The 26097-nt window shown below is 39.8% G+C and overlaps 1 protein-coding gene and 2 long non-coding RNA genes across 5 annotated transcripts; 1 reads left to right on the top strand and 2 right to left on the bottom strand.

The window, feature by feature from the left end:
- Window positions 1-1006: 1006 nt before the first annotated feature.
- Window positions 1007-4202, bottom strand: LOC131107297 (uncharacterized). Its single transcript, XR_009120234.1, has 3 exons — window positions 4105-4202; window positions 3944-4015; window positions 1007-3565 (listed from the first exon to the last, which is right to left on the bottom strand). It is a non-coding gene; the product is annotated as an uncharacterized LOC131107297 (long non-coding RNA).
- A 7132-nt stretch (window positions 4203-11334) lies between these two features.
- Window positions 11335-26012, bottom strand: LOC131107488 (uncharacterized). 3 transcript variants are annotated; one of them, XR_009120265.1, is made up of 5 exons: window positions 25679-26012; window positions 23542-23760; window positions 18742-19282; window positions 17332-17448; window positions 11335-11649 (listed from the first exon to the last, which is right to left on the bottom strand). It is a non-coding gene; the product is annotated as an uncharacterized LOC131107488 (long non-coding RNA). The 3 variants fall into 3 exon arrangements; XR_009120266.1 differs by lacking the exons at window positions 11335-11649; window positions 17332-17448 and having other exon boundaries at window positions 17457-19006; window positions 19141-19282; XR_009120264.1 differs by lacking the exons at window positions 11335-11649; window positions 17332-17448 and having other exon boundaries at window positions 17457-19282.
- Window positions 19120-25015, top strand: LOC131107487 (pro-opiomelanocortin-2-like). The gene is made up of 3 exons (XM_058057582.1): window positions 19120-19343; window positions 23000-23136; window positions 23284-25015. The coding sequence occupies exons 2-3, from the start codon at window positions 23026-23028 to the stop codon at window positions 23950-23952; spliced, it is 780 nt and encodes a 259-aa protein (XP_057913565.1). The 5' UTR covers window positions 19120-19343; window positions 23000-23025; the 3' UTR covers window positions 23953-25015.
- Window positions 26013-26097: the final 85 nt, after the last annotated feature.

The raw sequence follows: 26097 nt of genomic DNA, 5'->3' as shown, positions 1-26097 counted from the left end.
ATGTAACATGTTCAAATTTTGTGAATGACAGCCGCAAATTAGGATACCTTCTTTCGAAAGTGAGTATTTGTGTCATTAGAGCATAGAAACCCTGTTTATGACCTTTTAAATAGTTTTTTAAGTTTATTAGAGCCCTACATACATGAAATAGCACCCCTATAGTAACATTTCCACTCATATTACCCAATATAATATATTACGACATTATATAGACTCACAACTTAGCATTGGGAGAGTTCCTAGTTGTTGTTCCTTTCTTTACTTCTGGTTGACAGTTCCTGAGGTGAGGTTCCTGAGGCCACACAGTCAGGAGATCAGGAAGACCTGGGTTCGATTCTCTTGGGCATCTCTGTGTGGAGTTTGCATGTTCTCCCCGTGCATGCGTGGGGTTTCTCCGGGTACTCCGGTTTCCACCCACATTGCAAACAAATCTCTAACTCCAAATTCTCCATAGGGATGAATGAATATGAATGGTTGTTTGTCGCCTCTCGCCCGAAGACAGCTGGGATAGGCTCCAGCATACCCGCGACCCTCATGAGGATAAGCGACATACAAAATGGATGGATGCTTGAAAATCCTTAATAAAAGCCAAATATATTTTTTCCACTAATAATAGACCACAGTCACCCACAAAACAGCATGATTTATTAATTATACTATATTTTGAAAGAGTGTGATGTGGCGAGGGATAACTGCATAGAATGATGGCGCCAAATTGGCACCCCGAAGCTATTGTTTTTTTAGTAGGCTGTCCTCAGTGACAAAAGTTTAGTTTAGTTGCTGTAAAGTAAAAAAAAAAAAAAAAACCCGATCTGTGACACTAATGTCAAATTTTTTTTTAAATCCCATCGAAAACAATGTAAAATACAAAACCTATTCCCGGATCAGGCTTGAATGCAACACAAGCGTGAACTTAAAGAGCTAAGCACTGTAAAATGAAAGTAAATAAAAGACACACACACTGGGAAATGTTGCAAGGAGTCAGACGGGCTTATTTGGGAGGAGGAAGTGTGGATAATGAGATCAGGATGCTGCTTATGATGTTATCACTGTCCATTTTATTGTGGAAGATCCTTTCACATTTCCAAAGATACCATCTTTATCCCACATGATGGTTGCCACATTTCAGCTGCTGGGACGGGGCATGCGGCCAATGTAGATTTCTCCACTATCATGTCTAATTTGATTTTCAATTTCATATTTACACGCTGCCACCAGACGAGTCCGCCTCACTGCCTGGGGAGTCACACGGCTATTAAAGCTTCTTCTCAGTGCCTACGTATTACGCCACCACATGCTAGTTCTTTGTTCTGTACAATATTAATACTCAACGGCAGCGTGTATGCAACCACAGTTGACATGCAAAACATAAGCATTTTATACTAATTTACAACCCACAAGGCATGCTGGGTAACTTCCTGTTGGGTAAGTGCGCTCGTAGGCTTCCCAGCATGCCATTTGGATTATCGATTATAAAATATTATTCTTTTGTAGGTATATTACTGTGTAATATACCTGCATAGTCTGTGTTCCACATGTGTTTTATGGTTGCACTGGGAGTGAGGTAAGCAATCGTCTCGATTCGTTCCTATTGGTTTATGGGTAGCCAACCAATGTAGGGCAAATAAGATGTGTTTTCTGCCATTAAACCACCTAATTATAGTGATTTCAAGTACAAAATACCACAACTTGCTGGGTCAAGTCGCATCATAGATCATATATAAGTCCAACAGCACTACTAAGGTTCTCATGAGTGGGACACCAAAGTCTGGACAAACAGCAAACCAGAAGGTCTTTATTAGGTTCAGACCTACAAGACAGTGAGTGTTAAAATTCCATGAATTGCACTTCCTGTTTTCAACCCTGACTGTGTGTGAAACAGTTTTTGTTGTGGCAACATTTGCTTCATTCATTGTGGGAAGCAAAATGATTGCAAGAATTTGCAGACCTAGCCAAAACAAACTCCACTGTAATTGATTACAGTGGATCCCCCGCAGTCACAAATCTACATTAGTGTTCTGCAAGATCATGGATTTTTTGCCCCCCCACCCAAAATATGCTGTTTTTTTGCAGCAGAACACACATCTTCAGTCACCCTGTAGGAAATGATTTATAAATATGTGATTGTAATATGATAGCAATAATACTGTATACATGTACAAAGCAATGATGCAAACTGATCTCAAATGCTGATCTCAAATGCACTCATGCTGTGAGTTAATATTAGGGCTGTCAAATGATTACATTTTATCAAAACAATCAGTTTTATATTAATTAATCATTATGAGTGGTTAGCGCGCAGGCCTCACAGCCAGGAGACTCGAGTTCAATTCCACCCTCGGCCATCTCTGTGTGGAGTTTTCATGTTTTTCGCGTGCATGCGTGGGTTTTCTCCAGGTACTCCGGTTTCCTCCCACATTCCAAAAACATGCTAGGTTAATTGGCGACTCCAAATTGTCCATAGGTATGAATGTGAGTGTGAATGGTTGTTTGTCTATATGTGCCCTGTGATTGGCTGGCGACCAGTCCAGGGTGTACCCCCCCTCTCGCCCGAAAACAGCTGGGATAGGCTCCAGCACCCCTGCGACCCTTGCGAGGATGGGCGGTAGAAAATGAATGAATAATTAAGTGTAACTATGTGTGAAATATGCCCTTTTTATTTTTTCAAATACTGTGTATATACTGTATATATTTTTTGAAAACCAACATTTAAAAAATGCTGTATACAACACGTGTGTTGTTCCACCACAAGAATATGTCATGTTGCACACATTGGTATCGGTATATCGGTATTTTTCCTACAAACTTTGTATGATGATGTCATCTTTCGTCGACTCTTGGAAGGCTTGTAAAGTACAGCACGTGATGCTTGGACATGCATTACAGTCCACAACGCCTTTTAAGTCACACCTCATATAAATGTCTGACATTCCACTCATCTGTGGGCAATCAAACGCATGCAGATGTTCCATATTAAATAAAAAAAAGCCGTTAAAAAAATGAAATGGCACAGAAATTGACAATAGATTTTAACGTTAACAGCTGACCTTGACTGTAAATGCTGGCTAACATAACCGTCAAAGCCAGTAAAGTTCTTGGATTGAAAAAAGAATCCCTTCAAAAGTGAACATTGAACATGTAGTTCCTGTAGCCCATTTGGAATTAATTAGTCACACGTGGAGTTTCAAACAGGTGCCTTAATACAAGGTCAGGCAAAATGATCTGACACATTTGAAGGTTAAAAAAAGGGCAAATAAAGTAAAGAAACAAAAAAAATTATTTTCGAAAAGTACACATAATGCCATTCTGTTCCATTATGTTTTAAAAATTAAATCAGTTCTGGCGGTGCGAGGTTGACAGGTTGATTTTAGTTTCAATGCAGATCCAGTAGCTCTGAAGTTGGTAACGTATAACAAGATGGCGTTTCGAGCTGGTACGGGATCATGTCTACCAAGATTGACGTGCAAACGGAACGCTCCTGGTGTTGCAGTTAGAGATTAGTTTGTTTTGATAAACGTGTCCACAATGAAAGCGCCATGCTCACCAGTCCAATTCATGGCAACAACTGAAAAAGAAACAAAAAACGAAAATGGCATTATAAAGAAACAAAGCTAAATGGCATTATATGAAAAAAAATGGCATTATATGTACTTTTTGAAAATAAAAACACTTTTTTTTCCTTTACTTTATTTGCCTTTTATTTAACCTACAAATGTGTCAGATCATTTTGCCTGACGCTGTACTTGTGGCTCAGTGTTAGCATTGTAAGCACCACGGGCACAGTGAAAACTACAGAATGAACAACAACAAAAATATGACATTGTGCTGGAGTTTCACAACTGATTCACATATCAATTTATTCATGTAATCACGTGAATCAAATATTTTTTTTCATTCTGCAATACACTTCACAAAGTCAAATATATAGTCGGCCGTTTCATACCTTCCAAGGTAGTCTTCCACGTTAGCCTGCCACCACCCAGGTTTGACGCTTCACCGCAGAAAACTTTGACAACTTTAAACACGACCAATTCAATAAAAACACACACTCATTAACTCATTTCTCACAATATTTTGACAAACAATCAGTGCAAACAACTTTACCTGAGAAAATACGTGAACTCATTGTCGTGGTGGATTGCTATCAACGTTAGCATTTTTTTACATACAGGAAAAAGAAACGTTCCCTACCAAAATAAAAGCGTGGCTACATCCGGTGGCAGAACAACATGCTCTTCAAAATAAATCAGTAATTAGCTGAACATAAACGAACTTAAACATGTAATTTACAGTTCCCAGTATATGTATTAACTAAATCAACCCAAATTTGTCAAATGAAAACATATTTGCCCAACTCTAGTCATTTAGCAGAATATTTGAATCACACTATTAAGTGTGTACTGTAGGTGTACTTTGTATTTTCTGGGATTTCCAAATGCAGCAGATTGTACTTCTGCAGTAAGAGTTACATTAGTGAGTGAAAAAAATATCCACTTTTCTTTGTCTTTTGGTTTGTTTGTATTTAGCCCTTGCATACACCACAGAACAAAGACCAACAAGGGCAAACTAGGGATGTGTTTTTTAGTTGGAGATACATACGTATATGGTGCTGGAATTAGCGTCAGATGCTGTGTAACTGTGTTAGTGTCCCTCAGGAATAGCAGAGAGTTAGACAGATTACACTAAAAATTGCGTCTTGCCTGCAGTTTAGCATGGTGGTGACAGCGTCATGGTCTGGGGATGCATGAGTGCTGGCCAGCAGGAGAATTGGCCAGAGAAGTGAAGAAAGCCGAAAATGAAATCAATGAAGTACGACCTATGAGGTCGAGACAGGCATTAAAATGTCAGTGGTTCAAATGCCAGCAAGCAGAAACTCAAGAGCAAGTTGTATAATCTGTCACTGTCTGGCCCAGAAAAATGAGGATGAGTAGCCGCTTTTATCTGTGTTCATCGGGATGTCAGATTGAGATGGATCGAACTTTTTATTGTCTTGAACTAAATACAGATGTCGATTGGCTTGACATGTCTCCACATGCTTTATTTACCCGTCAGACTCATTTATCACTGAAAAAGCAACACCAGATTAGATGTGAAACCTCTGTGGTCCAACACAAAGGCACCTTTTTTTTTAGTAATTAACAATTTGTCAGTGGCCCTTGAAATTGTCCTAACTTTGAAATCAAATTTAATTTTGCCCCTGGTCCAACATCATACTGTCCCAAACAATTGTTCCCATAGGTATTAATGGAAATAGAAACAATCTGTCACAAGATCAAACAGGGCCATCATAAAAGCTTCATTAGCTGTACAACCACTGTCAAATCCACTTTTGATGACGACTGCAAAATAAACACCATTAAAGTCAAATTAATCTTGTAACTATCCCTCATTCAATATGGCCTTCATTGTGGCCAATGAGTGCATATCCATATAAGATGTAACGGCAAACAAACATAAGCCACTTTAACTGCTGCTATAGTGTGAGAGCAACAAGAAAAGTCACACAAAACGGCGTCAAAACAGAATGTCCACACTCATAAATAGTGACTGGTGGAAGTCACATGCAAATCCAAAATGCAACTGCATTCCAAAATAGCAACCAAGGAAGGAAATAAAGCACAAAATGAACAGCAAGCAGCTGCCTTCCGTCTATGAAGCTGAATGTAAGCACTAATGTACAAATTAACCAAAAGACCACAACATGAATCCTTAATACTGCGCTGTTTGTATGAAACAATATGCTCTGGCTGCACATTTCACCCTGCCATCGGCGATGCAAATTGAGCATTTACTATGCTGTTGTTTGGATACACACATCTGTTCAGTATCAGAACATTTCTTTCTTTCATCACTGTCTGTGTTGCAGGGCTTGCTGTAAGGGAAAGTGAACGGATGAAGCCTCATTCATTCATAACTGCGTGTACTTAAGTCAGGGGTCTCTAACTCGTCTTACCTGGGGACCGTGGGCGGTAGAGTCTGGACCACATTAAATATTGATGTTTCAATAAACATCACAAGAAGCTGTCACAAGTCTGAGCCAGTCGAGTCCAATAAACATTCATTCATTTTCTACCGTTTATCCTCACAAGGGTCGCAGGGAGTGCTTGAGCCTATCCCAGCTGTCTTTGGGCGAGAGGCGGGGTACACCCTGGACCAGCCAATCACAGGGCACATATAGACAAACAACCATTCACACTCACATTCAAACATATGGACAATTTGGAGTCGCCAATTAACCTAGCATGTGTTTGGAATGTGGGAGGAAACCGGAGTACCCGGAGAAAACCCACGCATGCATGGGGAAAAAACATGGAAACTCCACACAGAGATGGCCGATGGTGGAATTGATCCTGGTCTCCTAGCTGTGAGGCTTGCACGGTAACCACTGGACCGCCATGCAGCCCATAAAAAAATATTCATTCATTCATTCATTTTCTACCGCTTTTTCCTCACGAGGGTCGCAGGGAGTGCTGGAGCCTATCCCAGCAGTCTTCAGGCGAGAGGCGGGGTACACCCTGGACTAGTTGCCAGCCAATCACAGGGCACATATAAACAAACAACCATTCACACTCACATTCATACCTATGGACAATTTGGAGTCACCAATTAACCTAGCATGTTTTTGGAATGTGGGAGGAAACCGGAGAAAACCCATGCATGAACGGGGAGAACATGCAAACTCCACACAGAGATGGCCGAGGGTGGAATTGAACTCGGGTCTCCTAGCAGTGAGGCCTGCACGGCAATCACTCGACCGCCATGCAGCCCATAAAAAAATATATAAAACATAATTATAAAAACATGGTACTTGAACTGGTGGTCAGAGGAGCTTCTGCTTGCGTAATGGAAATCTTTGTTCGGGCAAGCGGTAGCTAAAATGGAATGTCAACATCATGGTTACTGAACACAACAATCTGACTCATAGTGTCAGAATAAATATCTCTATAACCACCACACAGCAACAGGTAGATGGCACATACAGTACACCTGGCAACTAGTACTACTAGTGGATTATAATGAACAACAACTACAGTATATTAGCGCCATATGTGTGATAACTATTAACTGCTGTCATTTTTGTGTTCTGACCAAAACAACTGCAGTCTGCGTTCTGTCCCGTGCCTCATTACCATCGCTTATGTGACTCAAGGTCAATGCAATAAATAAATATAGCTCTCCCAGGGTGCACCGGCTGCCGCTGCTTCTACTAAACTTTGATGTCAAGTAGGGGTTCACAAAATATGTGGCGAGTTTAATACCCCTGACTTAAGTAAAGGATGTGAGTGTAATAGGAGGCTGCTACAAGCCAGTGTTTATGGAGCAGACCTATATTCTTTGTGCATGTGTGTGAACTGGGTTGAATGTTGTACGAAAGACCATTGAAGAGTCATTCTATGCCCTCTATGCCATTGAGGCACTTAACCCCTAAACAAATATAGATAGAAACAAGACTAAAATGATCATAAAAACCAGGACGAGATAAAAGTGCAGTGGAGCGTATGGTGTTATATTTCCAGAAAAGCAGGTTAAAGGTCAGGAGCCTTTGCCTTGCTGGGTTCTGTTGAACCTAATACTTGTTGGAAGGAAGGACCTCCTCTGTACCCCTCTGTCCGGGAGCGCAGAGAAATGTGTCTGCTCTGCCAAGGTATGATGGAGGTGTTGGCTGGTGTTGTTTCGTATGGACTGCAGCTTGACTGCTAGACTGCAGAACTGTTTGTACTGTTATTACTGTAATTAGCGGGGGCCTGGACACAGGGTCTGCCAATATAACCCCCATGTACCCAGTGATGGGGCAAAGTTCCTTGGGGACTCAAAGCAAGAAATTCATGTGGCCCCCACCCCAGCTTTGCACACCGAAAAAAAATTTGTAGTCTCCCAAGTGGGGAACTCAGTGGCTGGCGCTGATTGACGCAGACAGTGCTGCAAGCAGATAGGGCCTTTTGGGGGCCCCAAAGGGGGTTTGCTACGTTGTTGTTTCATAATTGTATCATAAATACTCATTGTTGTTGTTTCTGTCCTGTACATGTATTAGCACTTGGGGTACACTTGGCTGGGGCCCCAGGCAAATGTCCCACCTCTGAATGTACTACATATCCACAATGATGTCTTATGGGAAAGGCAAATTCTGTCCGACGTTAGCCTAAGCCAGCTTTGCCCTGCATTAGGCAGACCTTAATTTTCTGACGGGCGCTCTGGTGATCCCATCAATGTCCATTAGACTGTGATAAAGAAGACAATGAAGAACCACTTGGCTCAGCCCATCTCTTAGAGCAGGGGTCTCAAACACGCGGCCCGTGGGCCAAATGTGGCCCGCAGGACACTAGTTTGAGGCCCCCGCCTTGATATGAAAGTTTAATGTTAGTGCGGCCCGCACAAGTTTGATATGGATGCTGTATGGTATCATGTACCCAGAAAATTACGTTTGATTAATGTTCATGTTAAAGGTTAAATAACTGTTAATAGTTATCCTCCCTATCCGTGTGGAAGTGGTAAGTTTTTGGCTATTTTAGTTTAAAGGAAATAACTTGAAGGCTACCGTTAAGGTTGCTAGCTCTCTAGTTTGAGAGTTAGCATGTGTCTCAAGACCCTGCAGTTGCGCAATATGTTGTAAATAAAAAAAGTATAAATGTGACTATAGTCATGTTTTGTCATGTCTACAGGACTCTAATAATGCTTTGTTCATTTTAATCTGAAAAAAATAATTTGTCTACCCACCAACTATATGTGCTTTCTTAAGTTTTTATTATTTGCTGTTTTATTGTTATTATTATATTTATTTATTTATTACTGATTGATTGATTTTCTTTATTCTTGATTTGTTTATTTATTTTTCATCTTATTTTGTGTAGAAAAATAAAAAGTAAGATATTGAGTACAGTGGAATGTTTTATCAGAGCTTTTCTTGTAGAAAATCTAAACCAAAGCAAAGTTTATTCGTTTTTCTGTTTTTAATAAATGCGTTTTTTTTTTTTGTTTTTTTTTTTGGAAAACCTGATGCGGCCCAGTCTCGCCCAGACCCTAGCTCCAGTGGCCCCCAAGTAAATTGAGTTTGAGACCCCTGTCATAGAGCAACCATGAGAAAATTTTAAAGTTTACAGATAATGGCATAAAAGGGGCCTCTTCTGGAGGAGGATCCCAGGTCCCAGGACCTTTGGAGGTTAAATGATTGTGGGTTTGACAGAGATTTTTATGATTCAACACCAACTGGCCTGGGGGGGAAGAAGAAAAGTTTGATTAGAAAGTTTACATTTTTCTATGAAATACAAGATGGAGGCTTGATTGTGCCAGGTGTGAGGAGAGACAGATATAACAGAATGAAAATCTTGAGTGTCGCATCCCACCCAAGTGGTGATGAAAAACAGATATAACACATCCCATTGGAGCAAAACACAGCCGACGCTACTTGAGTATTGTAGAGGGGGGGCCACAGCCAGAAAAAGAAAGACTTGATCATTGTGTGGGTACCGTAGGCTGTCTGGCGGGGAAAAAGAACCACGGAACCAGCAGGGGTTAGAGACCACACGCGTCATTAAGGATCAACTGCGAGAGACCAAGTGATTGACCCGGAAGGTGGAAAAGAATATAACACTGCACGCTGTCCTTCGCAAGCATTTTCCTGACTAAGTGAATAAAATGGATGACTCCAAATCACCCACAGTAAAGAGTCTTTTGGACTCTGGTTTCCGCCCATATTCCAAAAAATTGCATGTTAGGTTAATTGGTGACTCCAAATTGTCCATAGGTATGAATGCAAGTGTGAATGATTGTTTGTCTATATGTGCACTCTGATTGGCTTGGCGGCCAGTCTGGGGTCAGCTGGGATAGGCCCCAGCACACCCGCGACCCGAGTGAGGATAAGTTTCATTATTTGTTTAGATTTTAGTATTTTAGCCGTTTTATTTGAGGTGGAAAAAGTCGCAAATGAAATCTGTTTATTTGTAGGCATCGCCATGACAATAGGCAAAATCTAACAAATCAGATTTGGCTATGAAAATCCAATTCTCAAACTGTCGAAGAAAGAAGGAACCATGCAAAAGGTGTCCAAGCCAAAGTTTCAACATCAATATTGTGGCCTCGTAGATGAATGGGATTAGACAAACTGGGATAGAGGAAGAATCCAAACCGCCAAAGAAACTTCTCCAAAGAAAGAAGGCAGCGTTATAAGCGGATGACAGATGAGATATTATCAATGATGATGTATGTACAAGAGCAGGAATGCAGAGTGTTAGACTGAATGGTCAGTGTAGCAAAATAGAAGGTCAATTTGTCAATGACGTGATGTTTACAGGAGGGTGGATGAAATCTCTGGCAGAAAGGCAGACTGCCTTTCTTCTGGGTGGATTAAATCAAGCAACAATCAAAAGATGAATGCTTGCTTGTTGAAAAGAATCCTATCTTGGGTAGAGTATACTGTTTCAGGTTGTGAAATTTTCCAGAAGCAGCTGAAGGCCACAAAATTGTCCGAACCGCCGTAAGGATGATGAGAAGGAACAAGGTGTGGTTGATAGGGATGATTGACGGTGTGGAGGAGTATGTTGTTGCGAAACGTACCGACGTCATAAATAAGATAAGAACATTTTCAGAGGATCTGGCTCACTCCATTTTTATTGCACTCCCTAAGAAACATGGTGCAGTGGATTATGAGCCAGATGAGACATGTCACAAAGAAGATGTCCATTTACAGCACAGGTGGTCCTTGGGTTACGGCGCGCTTCTATGCATTTTTTTAAAGAATTTTAAAAAACTTTATTTTGTTACGTAAACACTCATTTCCAGCATGGATAACATTAATTCATTCATTCATTCATTTTCTACCGCTTATCCTCACGAGGGTCGAGGGGGTGCTGGAGCCTATCCCAGCTGTCTTTGGGTACACCTCATGTTTTAACTGTGTATTAACCAATGAATGTTGTATTTTGGTGTGTCTTCTATTCTGTTTACTTGCTGTATTCAACTTCATTCTTCTGTAAAGTGTCTTTGAGTATTTGGAAAAGCGCTATACAAATAAAATGTATTATTATTACACCCTGGACTGGTCGCCAGCCAATCACAGGGCACATATAGACAAACAACCATTCACACTCACATTCATACCTATGGACAATTGTTTTTGGAATGTGGGAGGAAACCGGAGAGAAAACCCACACATGCACGGGAAGAACATTCAAACTCCACACAGAGATGGCCGAGGGTGGAATTGAACCCTCGTCTCCTAGCTGTGAGGTCTGCGCGCTAACCTCTCAAACGCCGTGCCGCCCGCATGGATAACATCTCTTATTAATTAACTATTTGCACCTCATTATGTTTCCCAAACTTGAAGCAACCTCTTCCGTCAGAAATACACCACGGAAATAGAAAAAACATCACCATGGAAGTGAAAATGAACATCATAGATCTCAGAGAGGAGAAACAGCCACCAATGAAGGCAGCACTTTTGGTATTGAACGTTTAATTACCACAACCATCATTAAGGATAAAGAATCTGTCGTTGGTCCTATGAAAGGGACAGTAATAACTAAGCAGCAGTGTGGTATTATTCTGGTTTAATTTGTCCTATTGCACGCCAGTGTACTTTGTAGTGCCAGTGTTATGTCTGGATGAATGGTGAAGGTCAGGAAGGGCATCCAGCAATCCATCCTGAGGTTTCCCCTGGCCATGAAAGCAAGATGAACAAAATAGATTATATAATATATTGTTAATAGGAACACACAGTATCTTTTTCATGTAAAATAATAGAAGCACATTTTTTGTTTACATTCATTCATTCATTGTCTACCGCTTATAGACATACCAGATTCATACTCACATGGACAATTTGGAGTCGCCAATTAATCTAGCATGTTTTTGGAATGTGAGAGGAAACCGGAGTACCCGGAGAAAACCCATGCATGTACCCGGGGAGAACATGCAAACTCCACACAGAGATGACCGAGGGTGCGAGGCCGCTGTAAGACCTGTGCGCTAACCACAGCCGTTTAAATTTATTCTTATTAGTTATTCTGATTTATACTGAAAGTATAGCTGTTTCTTTTTTTTTCATCCTTGAGGCCTGATGCTGCACATGTTGGAATTCCATCTAGTAGTACGCTATACGGCTTAAAACAATCATACACATGAACTGCAAGCTCAACGAGTTCAGTACTTAAGGGAATCCCAGCAGCATTTGTAAAGTAATATGGCTTTTTTCCATGGACCAGTTCCAGTTTCAGTATAGAGTATTTCATCTATGGGACTTGAATAGTTCTTCAGCTTTGAATTTATCACAGAGCCACAGCAGTAAAACTGTTCCTTGGCCTGCTATACGTTTGTTCCCTATCGACCACAGAACTGCTTGATTTTAGCATTTAGCTTCACAAGCGGGGGTAAATATTCAGAAGAAATTGACAAAGGAAAGGGAATTTAGAATGACAAGTTTAGCTTCAAAATCCTGCCAGATGGTTAAGAAGATATTAAAGGGGACCTGTTGTGGATCCCAATAGAGCAGCTAGGACGCCTCACACCTTGGAGACCCGAGTTCAATTCCACCCTCAGCCATCTCTGTGTGGAGTTTGCATGTTCTCCCCGTGCATGCGTGGGTTTTCTCCGGTTTCCTCCCACATTCCAAAAACATGCAAGGTTAATTGGTGACTCCAAATTGTCCATAGGTATGAATGTGAGTGTGAATGGTTGTTTGTCTATATGTGCCCTGTGATTGGCTGGCGACCAGTCCAGGGTGTACCCCGCCTCTCACCCGAAGACAGCTAGGATAGGCTCCAGCACCCCCGCGACCCTCGTGAGTATAAGTGGTAGAAAATGAATGAATGAATAAATGAACAGAAATACGACCAGTCGTGGGTGTACGCCACCTCTCACCCGAAGTCAGTTATACAATAGGGACCACACCTGGAACAAGGCCAGTGGCTCTGGACTGACTGACGATTAGCAGCATTACCGTTATCTCCGAAATAAGTGCCTTGTTGAAATGCTTTATCAGACTGATGTGAAAATCCATCAAAGAAAAATAATCAAAACTCTCTCGAAGGCTCCCTCCTCATATCCAAGACACTTTATCCATTTTTGATAAAAAATGAACAATGTGACATTCTCAGTAAACACTTTGTTACCACCAGTCATATCTTCCACAACACAGGCTGCAATGTAACAATCAACAATTCTACATTGACTTTTTAAACTGGCTCTTTCAAGCGGGTGCTTTCCTAAACTACAGAAAACAGCTTATGTAACTCCTCTTCATTAAGGCGGTCCCACAAATGAACTCAATAGCTCTAGGACAATTTCAAAATGACCCTGCTTGGCGAAGATAGCAGAACGCCTCAAAAGCGATCAGCTTTATTCCTACCTATCAAAACATCCCAGTTTGTCTCTTTTTATATTGGCCCACAGCACTAAGTAGAAATAAAATTAAACCAAAAAACATGGAATGAGGGCTGTTCAGCTGATCTGACAGCTAGGAGGCCATAGTTCAATTCCACCCTCGGCCATCTCTGTGTGGAGTTTGCATGTTCTCCCCGTGCATTCGTGGGTTTTATCCGGGGACTCCGGTTTCCTCCCACATTCCAAAAACATGCTAGGTTTATTGGTGACTCCAAATTGTCCATAGGTATGAATGTGAGTGTGAATGGTTGTTTGTCTATATGTGCCCTGTGATTGGCTAGTGACCAGTCCAGGGTGTACCCTGCCTCTCTCGCCCGAAGACAGCTGGGATAAGCACCATCCCCCCGACCCTTGTGACGATAAACATGACGATAAGCGGTAGAAAATGAATGAATTAAACATGGAATGGTTGTTTGTCTATATGTGCCCTGTGATTGGCTGGCGACCAGTCCAGGAGACCCCGCCTCTCACCCTATCCCAAAGTCAGCTGGGATAGGCTCCAGAATACCCATGATAGAAAATGGATGGATGGATGGATTAATTGCTAAAATTTTGAATGTTTAACTTTCCTGCTCTCATGTTCATCTTTTGGGCGGCACAGTGGTCGAGTGGTTAGCGCGCAGACCTCACAGCTAGGAGGATCAGGGTTTGATTCCACCCTCTGCCATCTCTATGTGGAATTTACATGTTCTCCCCGTGCATGCGTGGGTTTTCTCCGGGTACTCCGGTTTGGTTAATTGGCGACTCCAAATTGTCCATTGGTATGAATGTGAGTGTGAATGGTTGTTTGTCTATATGTGCCCTGTGATTGACTGGCGACCAGTCCAGGGTGTACCCTGCCTCTCGCCCCAAGACAGCTGGGATAGGCTCCAGCACCCCCGCGACCCTCGTGAGGAAAAAGTGGTAAAAAATGAATGAATGAATGTTCATCTTTTGTGCTTTTATTTTGTTGCCTCCAGTTCCTGTGATCAGTTCAGCACACCTGCCTCTTATTAGTAATTATTGTGCTATTTAATGCAGCTGGTTGTGTTTTCTCATGCTTGTTGTTTGTGCGTTATTTGTTGATAGCTCCGTATACGACCAGATTTTTTTATCCCTTCTTGTTTCCTGAAACGATGTTACTCTCCTTTAATATTTCTTTTCATATCTTCTATATTCGCTACTCAGTTCAGTTTACACTTCATATAGCTCCCTGGTGGTTTAGCTCTATTTGGCATCACTCCCTAGCCTCCTGTTAGTTTCTTTGTTGGCTTCCTGACAAAAAAGGTCATGACAGCCATCATGATTACCTAATATCCTCATCCCAAGTAGATGGAGTCTGAGGGTCACCCATCGGAGGGATGATGTAGCACCTGGGACAAATTGGGGGTTCCAAGCACACACATTCCCAAGAAAAACAAGATTATGTTTTCAAAGCATCACTCTGGTATTTTCGATGAGTCTATGAGCTGTTTTGGAAGTAATCACTCTGTCGGGCATTTTAAACATGTTGTGTAAGCACCAATAGACAAATCATTGTATAAAAACACTAGAAAACCTTGGTGCACACCGCTTCAATACAGACATTACATGACCTTTGAACCCTAAGGAAATTAATTTCCGGGGGTTGAAAATTGCAACCATTCTGTTTGGAAACATGTCAATACGACCTTTCACCTTAGCAAACAATGTACGATGCTTGTATTCAGAAGTTTAAATAAAAAAAAAAAAAAAACGCCTTTGGAGAGCTGAAATGTCAAAGAATCATCACAGAAAGTTTAATCGGCTCCAGACCCGAAGATTCTTATGCTCTCTAGACATGAAATAAACCCTACAGTCACCGCTACATTGGTATAACCCAATATAGTATTGTATATACAACCAGAGAATAGGAGCCATTTAAGACAAATATTAAATGTGTTCTGGCCTTCGGGGATTCAGAGTTGAGTTTTAGTTTGTCGTGGGTTCCAGTAGTCCGTGTTCTTAATATGAATATTATTACGTTGTTATTATTATTGTGCCTGCCGTGAGATGATTTAAACCTGCAATAAAAGCCTCTAGCTCTGTTCAGGTGTGTAATTTGCACAAGGGATGGGGACCGCAGAAACATGAAAAGAGCACTAAATGGCGTCACTAGGCCTATTTAAGGGGGACGTCAGCCCCCTATTTTTTTTTTACAAATAAAATCTCTGAGAAATTCCATATAATAGGACAAAAGCAGGCTAATAAGCAAGCCAATAAGCAGGCTAATACTAGCCTACTAATAATAATAATAATCAGAAAAAGAATGATGATAGTAGTCATAATAGGCTAAATAATAATATAATAATGATTATTATATAATTGATCACTGTCCACTGGACAGAATGGTGTAGATTGTGTGTACTTGTGTAAATTTAATGGTGGCCTAAAACAATTGAGTATCTCTACTAAATCTGTCCAAAAGTGGAAAAGTTATATCCCGGTTCTTGTTAGTTAGTTTGTTATTTGGATTTTTTTGTTTTTTTTGAATGTCTACTACATTCATTCATATCCTGTGCAACTCAAGGGGGCTAAGCCACCCCATCCCCCTGCACCCCACCCCTCCCAGAACCTAGTGACGCCCCCGCCCCTGTCTTTCATTGTTGGTCGACACCTTAATTGTAAATTATTTGGTAAATAGATAAACAAGCAAAGATTTTGACCCCCCCAACGGGGAAACTTAAAGTTACGCCATTGGCTCCGTTGATCACATCTGGTGCATGTCTCATCGAACAATTACTGACACCTAGTGACCAATATAGAACACTACAGTGCATTCACAATTTGAAATCGTCTTTTTAATGCCATATGCTTGTGTTTTGGTTCATTTAATCCTTTAAAATCCTTAATTTAGGCAATTTGCTGATCTAGGAATGGATACGTATTTCAAAGTGAAGCCGCAAAATTTGTTTTCAGTTATCGGCGTAGCAGCGGGGCACACCTGCCTCTTATTAGTAGTTATGGTGCTATTTAACCCAGCTGGTTGTGTTTTCTCATGCTTATTTGTGTGTGTAATTTCTTGATAGGTCTATATACGACCACATTGTTCATTCCTTCCTGTTTCCTGAAATGACCTGATACTCTGTGACTCCCATGTATTTCTACACACAGGTCTTCAGTTTACATTTCATCTTGCTCCCTCGTGGTCGAACGCTATTTGGCATCACTCCCTAGAACTCACGATATGAAAACTTTCTTTTCACATTGTGTCTTATGTTCGATTTTTTTTTTCTGCAACTGCAACTTTATCCCGATGATATTAAGACCTTCTTTAGGGCTTGACATTTTTTAATTGCAAAAAAAAATGTACGCAAGACTTTAGTTTTTCTAACTTTAACACGATAATACAACATTTATAGGTCAGAAACGTGGAAAATGCATAATAGGTCCGCCCCAAGAAGCCTAACATTTCCACACAGAATGGGATTACAATTAGGACAGAACTTTTCATTGTTTTCACTCCAAGTATAAAGCAAAAACAGGCACAATCTGAAACAGAAATCCAGTTTCAGCTTGCTGTCTGTGGAGTGGCGTCACGGAGCGACTGTTAAGCATGAACTCCAAGAGAGGGATTAAATTACGTTCTGAACAGGCACTGAATGAACCCTAAAATAGTATGACAATTCGTGTCGCTTAACACAAACCAGAGTTAGAGGTAAAGGATAAACTCCCCGAACTTAACTAGATTTTTCACTCCGGAAATTTGCCAACATACAGAGCACCATAGATGGCTCTAACACACCACAAGGACGTAGAACACAATGCACGTTCATATGCTGTTAAACAAATCAATTCAAAATTCAACAAAGTTGAACCGCGATGCATTACTATTATTATTATTGGGCTACTTAGAAGGAAGCCTATAGTATAATTTCATATTGCAAAAAGGATTATTGAAGGACAGGATGGGTTGCGTCATATCGGTGTCACATGCGGCAATACTCTACACTGACCCACCTTTTCGATAAGTCGCTGTCTTCTAAGTCTGTGCGTGCGATTACGCATTCTGCAGGCTGCAGTCGTCATAGCGTCCAAAACGATGAGCCAGGTCCTTTGGTGCTGATGAAGTTTCCACTGGGGGATGAGCACACAAGATTAAAAAACAACAACAATCCAATCGATTTGCACACCTGAAGTGCCGGGAAGAAAATGACCTTTAAAGGATTGAGAGGAAGGATTACCAAGTGGTTAGGTTGCATTCTCACCTGCGTTTTGGTACTGAAGTCATCAGGTGCATTTTGGGAAATTAAAATGATTTACTTCAAATAACATATATATCTGTTCATGCCAGCAACATGTAGCGAGTGACAGGCAGAACAATTCAAAGCTATTCCACTAGATGGCAGCGAGTACATAATGAACAAGTGTAGCCATCATTCATACAAACATTTTAGTTTGATGTTGAGAGTTTTCTAATTGTTTCTAAAACACGTGCCTTACGGTAACCTTGCAGTACAGAACATATGCACTAAGTAAGGATTGCCTCAATATTACATCATTTTCAAGCAGTGTATATAACACTAGCATATGTTACCAATAGTGGTTGCAAAGGTCAGACTGAAGGGAACTGTGTATATTTTTCATAAAAACTGCATAAAAACTGTCATGTCAACTGGCATTTAAATTGGGGCTGAATGGTGCAGGGGTAAAACAAAGAAGTCATTTTTAAAACATAAAAACTCCTACGACCAGCAATTTGGAGCCCTTCTGTTGTTCCATATTCAATGATAAAGTTAGTAGCTACACTTTGCCAAATCGCTATCATTGCCATAACTAATGTGTGTGCCGGTGTACTTAGCGCCCTCTAGGCAGCTGCGTAATTTTTACTTTTAATTGGGTAGTTTTTTATCACATTACATGATTCATGTCAAAAATTCCCAAATTTGTTGGATCGGAATATGTAGGTTATTTTATATTATATTTTTTATCCAGCTTGGATTTCATGAAAATCTTCTAAAACAGGGTTTTCCAAAGTGTGGTGCAGGGGCAGGAAGGTTCTAAAAATACAATAAATACAAAGAAAAGCAAAAAAAAAAAACACACAAAAATGCAATTTTCTGAAAATAAAATTGTTGAATAAAGTCATAAAATTACCAAAAAAGGTTGTAATTTTGCAAAAATAACGTTGTAATATTATGAGAAAAAAACACAATTACTGATACTAAAATTAAAGAATAAATAAAAAATTAAAATAATAATAAGAATAAATTAAAATAGTAAAGAAAATTCTGCGTATCATGTGAAACAAAAAAATCTAAATATTATGGGAATAGTCAGAACATTACAAGAAATTTAAATGTTGCAATATTTGGAAAAAAAACTAAATAAATGAAAAAAGACACACAAAAAAACATACTAATGATGTACCTTCTTAGCACATCTGAGTTCACTTGCTTGAGAGGCGGGTCTCCACCCGCTTGTTGGGTGCACACCAGGGTTCAAATGACGGCAGTCACACAACAGGGCTAAACGCACCGGCGTTCGCTTTTAACCAAATCGAACACATCAAGTGTGAATGCGTCCTTGGGGTTGCAGCATCCCAGTTGATGAAGGATGCTCGAAGCTTTAAAAAGACTGGCGGAAGCTGAAGGTTAATCCTCCAGGGTGCTTCACCTGTTGGGTGACGTGGGTTCTATTGATTTCAAAAACAAACAAAAAAGGGACGTGGGATGGATTCGCATGCATACGCAAACACACACACACACACACACACACACAGTCAGTGATACATTCTTCCCCGCCCACAGCAAGTAGGAGATCCCTTACTTCCATCACACCCCAAGGCCTCGAGACTCCAAAGCTTCATGAGTCTATAAAAAGAGCTTTTTTCCCGGAAGACTTGGCAGCAGACCTTCTGTGAGCGCTTCTCCTGTACAGAGCTTGAGAGGCAGAGCAGGCGCCACACAATCTGAGCAGAAAGGGAGGAAAACAAGAAGGAATTGCAGAAAGGATTTTGGTTTCAATAGAAGGTAAAAAAAACAAACTGTTTATGCATGATTACCAAAGCCCATAATGCGTGCATGATGTTTGCTTGCTCCTCGACTGCATTGCATGAATTACTTGTCATCTTTGGGGAACATCTATTTGACAGAGTTGTTTGTTATCTATCACTGCAAATGTGGACTTCGACCAAAAAAAAAAAAAAAAAAAGAAGACTAGAGTGTCCACTGGGGACGCATGGAATATTTTGGCAAATGTAAAAAAAAAAAAAAAAACATCAGATGCCTTAAAGATGACACGGGTGCATTGGAGCATGGACTTATTGCAAAAATGAGCAGAATACATGTTGAATAAGCTGGAAATGACACAAGAAAGGCTGTACATATTCATCAACAATTTAATTTTCATTTGGAAAATCATTTATAACCCTGATCTTATAATAAATCATATAAAGCAACCCTAACACTTTTATAGCACTGGATATGAATGTATTGAGTATATTAGTATATAAGTTTAATGTATTGAACTTTTTGTAGCACTTTCTTGTGCCATTTCTAACTAAAGGACACATATTTAGCATGTACAAAGTCATATTTATGTTTACAATCTACGGGAGTCAATATGATTTCATAGAAGGCTGTGTTATTACATTGAAGTACTTCAATCACTTGAGTCTTGTACTTTTTTTTTTTTTACAAATATTTTGATGTATTAATTACTTTCCTCATGAGATATATGCACATATCTCATCTAAAATCAAGTCCAAACCCTAAATAATCATATAAACAATGATTTTAAGTCATTCTTAAGTGTTCAAATTGAAAAAAACAATCACATTTTTACCTAAATGGCACTTTTTGCAGGAATATTTTAGCCTAAAACATTTAAGATGATGGAAAACATGAAAAACACATACCAAAAAGACCTGTAAAACCTAAAAACACTAGTGATGAGCGACTTTTACTTAGAATAATAAAAACAGAAATAAAACACTTGTAGTGAAGGACGATCTTCTTGTAACATTACCATTTTTTGTTGCTCCATTTGCATAACATACCTTTAATATAGCATAAAAACTTAATTCTTCAAAACATTAAACAATCTTGTACAATTCCGACTCTCTTCTTTGTCCTAATTATACAACTTTATTTTCATATAATTCATGCTGCATTTTGACAAGCAGTTCAAATCAGCTCTTTTTTAAATTGTTTTATGTTAAATTTAACGACCTAAGTAAACGCTATTAACTCATTCAACCTCAGCCTTTTTTCAAAAGACAACCAGCCGCTTTTGACAATTCTGACTGATATTTCAAGGCACACAGAATATTGTGTTCAATGTCTATGTAAACATGGAACTTAAAGAAAGATCAGACTCTTTCATCACAACAAAAAAAATAACATAAGTTAGTTTCAGGAAAATATCAGTTCCCAACTACAAAAGGGTGAAAAAAGGCTCTGTGAAAAGATACTGTTGCAACAGCAACTTGCAACCTGACTTGGATTTTGACACCAATGTCTCAAGACCTGACTCGGACTTTAGTCTGATGACTTGAAAATACTTGAGATTTTAAGTGAATGTGTTGAGTAAAATCCCCTTTCAAAGTATTCCAGTGACATGATTGTTCTGAAGTCATTTCCAGCAACTGATTAACAACTGTTTAACATCCAATCAGGTTTAAGAACAAAAACCAAATGTGTGGATTACCTGAATCTACTAAAAAGAGCTTCTGACTTTGGACTCAATTTAGAACATAGGAGTCAAAATTTTCAATTTTATGACTTGGGACTTGTGTCAAACCTGCCTTGTCTCGACTTAGACTTGCACATCTTTAAAAAAAAACATGTTTTGAAACTTGACTTTGTCCCCACCCTTGCACAAATATGACATAATATTACAGCCTTTTTGTTCTCGTTAGGAAAGAATTTTCATACGAGACATGTGAAAGAAATTCAGCTCATTATAGCTGAAATGATGACAGAAATGGCAACGGTTAGCTGTTATACAAGGGTGAAAGAACGTTAGCCCCCGTAAAACATTAAACGCAACAAAAGTCTGCCGAAAATGTAACAAGCATCATCTTGAGTGGCAGTTACCCGCAAAAGTCTGATTCATTTTTTTGGCTTTAGTGTTTTTCTGGCAAGAGTGGAGAACAAAAAGCACTGCAATTCACCACAAAAATGCTGCATTTTATTAGAACTCCAACGGTGTTAGGGGAAGAAATACTGCTTCTTCTTGTTCCGCTCATTAAGTACATTTTAATAAAAGATGAGAATAACTCTCTGCATCATGCATGAGAGCGTCTGATGTGTCGCTAGATGAATCAATCCATAAGTGAGGCTCCCAAAGCTAGCAAATTGCACGCTTGAGATGTGGCTCGTGTCAAAGTAAATTGTCTCCGCTTGAACTTGGAATTGTTGCACTCTGGTTTATACCCACTAGGTCACTTGGAACATGCGTGTCAACATGTTTAATTGACCGTAGTAAAATCTGACATGTGTGGACCATCCCCCTCAATTCATGATGTGGGAAAAAAAACCTTTCTATACTGTTAACCTGTTAGGTGAAGGGAATGGGAGCGGAATGTGCCCACATGATGGTAGACAAGGGAACAGTTGTTGCATGCAAATGCTTTTTATTTTTGCCCAGCTGTTGTTTTGGCAACATGCCTCGTCGACTAGAAAGCCCATTAAGTTAGGTGTCACATGTTCCCTCCATATAATGACGGGGTAAGTCTGGAATACGCGGTCATTTAGTATACATTGCTTAAATTTAGAACGCCTGTGTCATTAGCAAAATATATTCACTTGCACTACTGTGGATTCAGTCTCAACTAGTTTGGTATTAGCACTGTAATCTAGTAGTAATACAAAAAATACATAATAATGAAAAATTAAATAATGAATAATTAAATACAAATGATAACAAACCCAAGTTATTTTGTCAAAAGAATGACATGAGGATTGCCACTAATCTAAAAAAAGAAATACATAAAAAAAATTACAAAAATAAATGTATAATAAATAAAATTATTTAAATATAAAATAAAAATTAAATATAATACAAATAATAAATTATCTTTAATTTTCTTTATTTCTGTCATTTAAAAATAATATACATAAAATCATTATATATGATATAATACTGTATATATTTATATATTTTTTCCAGTTTTCCATTTGTCGTGTACACTGTATAACAAATCATATCCAAATAGCATCTTTGTTTATAGTTGCACAATAACATATTCAACCTCTGTTGTAAAAAATAAGATATAAAAAGCTGCAGTTGATTGTGATAAACCGACAAAATTAAAACAATTCACAGCTAATATTATGATACTTTTATTGAAATTAGCCACCTATTGAAAAACATGGAAGCTTTCAAACTACAGTATTATCGCATAACCATATTTGTACACCGCTATTTCTGCTATCGTTTAATGATTTGATGTTTTTGTAGTATTGCTCACCCAAAGATTGTAACTTGAACCTTAACTTGGAGGTTTCCTTAGGGACCACACTTCATATAGAAGAAATAACATTCATCCCACGGCATGCTGTGTTCGCTACGGACACTGAACACCTCGCCAAAAAGCAATAAAAGCTTGTCTCCCAGTCAATCAGTAAAAATTAAAAATGGACTAATCTATTTCTCAAGTGGTACGTTTTGCTTTCCTTTTCAGCTGACCATCTGTGTACTAGGCTGACCATGGTGCTTCCATGTTGGTTGCCAGTGGCGCTGATGGTGTGTGTTTCAATCCCAGTGTTTGGGTCAGAGTGCTCCATCTGCAAAAACCTCAGCAACAAGGGGAGAACACTGGTGAGTGCCTTCTCTGTCATTTTTGGGCAAAATCTTCCAGTACAATAAAGCCGCTTGTAAAGATGTGACTTTGGAAACATTCCAAACTACAGGCCCGGTAATAAAAGTGCTTTGTGGAGTCATCTCCCTGTCATTGCTTCCACGCAGGATTGCATTGACCTCTGCAGATCCACCACCCAGACAGAGCGTCCGAATTTAAGCCCTTTACCCGTTAACATCAGCCAAGACAACAAGCTCTTACCTGGCCTCTCCCGGGACACAACCAAAGACAAGACACCCGAGTCCAAGGCCAACAACGAGAGGAGGCGCTCTTATCTGATCGAGCACTTTCGTTGGAGTAAACCCTCCAGGAACATGACGCAGGTAAGGAGGCCAAGCATTCAAAGCAACAGACGAAGCGCTTACTCAATGGAGCACTTCCGCTGGGGGAAACCGCCGGGGAACATGACGCCTGGACTCAAGTTGGGACCCAAAGGCTCAAAGAGAAGCCCCTACGCCATGGAGCATTTCCGTTGGGGGAAACCCTCCGGCCGCAAACGCAGACCAGTGAAGATCTTTGCCTTCCCGGTGAAGGAGCCTTCTTTGTCTTCGGAGGCGGTTTTCCTCCCTCAGGCTCGCAGGCATCTGAACAGTAAAGAAGACGATTTAAACCGGAATCAGATCCAAGCATTGGAAACAGAAACAGGGCTACCACTTGAAAGAGGGAGTCCGCCTGCTGTTACCAACATCAACGACAACGAGGAGAAACCTCAGGGAGTGCTGGCCAACATCTTCAGGGACATTATTTTCAAAGATGTGCAAAGGATAGTAGGGTGAGGGCGGGAGTGGAAAGGGGGGTTTAATTACCACTGCATGTTATTACCAATAACTCATTTTGTCATCAGCATGTTAAGGAGGGGTTGATTGCTGTGACCCTCCCGACCTTGACTATATGCTTCTATTGTATTTCCATGTTGTATATGTTATTATTGAGCACAGAGATTATTGAATTTTGTAAATTACAAATATTAAAAAGTTGGTTTTGTTTGCGGCAAACAAATCGTAGTGCTGGTTTATGTACAAACGTCCAAACACAGAAATGATCCCAAACCAAAAAGGCACAAACACCATAAAACGCATGCAAGGGGAAAATGCTGCAATCATATATGCGTGTTCACGAGGTTCACAAAACAATACAGAAGTTAGCCAGGCTAGCTAAAAATTGAAACATACAAAAACTGAAGTGATATCTCCCTTCAGAAATAAGGCAAATCCAAATACTCTAGAGCAGGGGTGCTCATTAAGTCGATCGCGAGCTACCGGTCGATCGCGGAGGTGGTACTGGTCGATCGCTGGTCGATCGCGGCGTGACATTAAAAAAATATCATCCCAGCATCAATGCCGTCACTTGATTGATATACAGGGCAGCCATTCAGATGACAACTGAATGTTGCCCTTCGGGCGACCAATCAAATCAAACAACGTCTCTAAGTGCAGCAGAACTTACGATGTCAGCCTATCATCCATCCCCGTTACTTGATTGACATACAGGACAACCAGTCAGATGACAACTGAATTTTGACCTTTAGGTCACCGCTCATGCGTAAACAACGATGCAAAGTGCTAAGCTAGTCGGCGAATTGCGAGATTTTAAGCCCTCGCAAAAGTTTATGGTCACTAAAATGAGTGAAGGAGCTGGACCAAGTAAAAAGGCAAAAACTGGACCAAGTAAAAAGGCAAAAAACATATCACTTCCATACGGATATGGAATATTATACGGATATTATGATACGGATATTATCCATGACTGATAAACATTTGGAAGTGTGCTTGAGGCTGGCTATCAGCAGCTACTGTCCGGACTATGCATCCCTGGCTGGTTCAATTCAGTGCAAGTCATCAAAGTAAACTCAGGTAATTACAAAAAATTTTAATAGTTAATTATGTGTGTTTTGCAATATTGGCTCATTTGGTTATGTAAGGTACATCAACATACATTGTACGTACAAACAATCCTCAATACATTTGAAAATAAATAGATGTTTTGCATTTTTGTAGTGGGTAGATCATTTTGACTCGGTCATTTTAAAAGTAGCTGGCATGCTGAAAAAGTGTGAGCACCCCTGCTCTAGAGGCTAACTGGTTAGCTCGCTAGCTAGCATCCGTCTCAAGTCCCTGCAGCACGAGAGTTGGTGTAAACAATGAATATTAGAAGTGTAAAGGTGACTATAGGTGTGTTATTTCATATCTAAAGCGTGATAATAATGTTAACAACCGTATTTATAAACAGGTTTTCTATGCTCCAATTATAAAAATATTACATTTTTTAACATTGAATCCTATTTTGCGGGAACCAATTAGACCGCATTAAAATACGGACGACTGTACATGAAAAAGCCCAATGAAATGTAGACATTTAACACGACCATTACATTTACTGAAGACTAGCAAACACAGGGAAGAGTAATGCGACGGACGAGACACACGGAGGCTGTGGCATTCGGGTTCGTTACAAACTCAACTTTAAAAAGTGGACGGAATTATACTAGAGTTGTATACTTACTCACGTATTCGATTGTAAAACTTCAGCAGCTGGTACCATCACCATTACACACTACCCTGGCTCATTATGTTATGTATCCGTTAAATCGTTCCCCCTGCAACATGTGTTAACTACGGACCTTTATATTAGAATCATGTTGGAACAGACGTCACCTTAGTACTATTGAATTCAATTGTGTTTGCCACTTGCATCTCAAAAATACACAATGCACTTGAACGCCTCTTTAGCGCATCTCACATATGGCTTAAGAGGAAGAACGGCGACAGAAATAGAGTTGTTGAACAAATAAAACCACACACGCATAATAAAATTATGAAAAGACTCCCTGGCTAGACATAAATATATATATCGAGATAGATAGATAGATAGATAGATAGATAGATAGATAGATAGATAGATAGATAGATAGATAGATAGAT

The sequence above is a fragment of the Doryrhamphus excisus genome, chromosome 19, assembly GCF_030265055.1.
Source record: "Doryrhamphus excisus isolate RoL2022-K1 chromosome 19, RoL_Dexc_1.0, whole genome shotgun sequence".
Classification (NCBI taxonomy): Eukaryota; Metazoa; Chordata; class Actinopteri; order Syngnathiformes; family Syngnathidae; genus Doryrhamphus; species Doryrhamphus excisus.
Note: the sequence above shows the minus strand (reverse complement) of the source record. Positions and strands in the feature narration are given on the sequence as shown.

Excerpts from the sequence above, each read along its gene's own strand:
- LOC131107487 (XM_058057582.1), top strand. The coding sequence starts at position 23,026 with ATGGTGCTTCCATGTTGGTTGCCAGTGGCGCTGATGGTGTGTGTTTCA. Across the intron at positions 23,137-23,283 it reads GCAACAAGGGGAGAACACTG|GATTGCATTGACCTCTGCAG; the intron begins GTGAGTGCCTTC and ends GCTTCCACGCAG.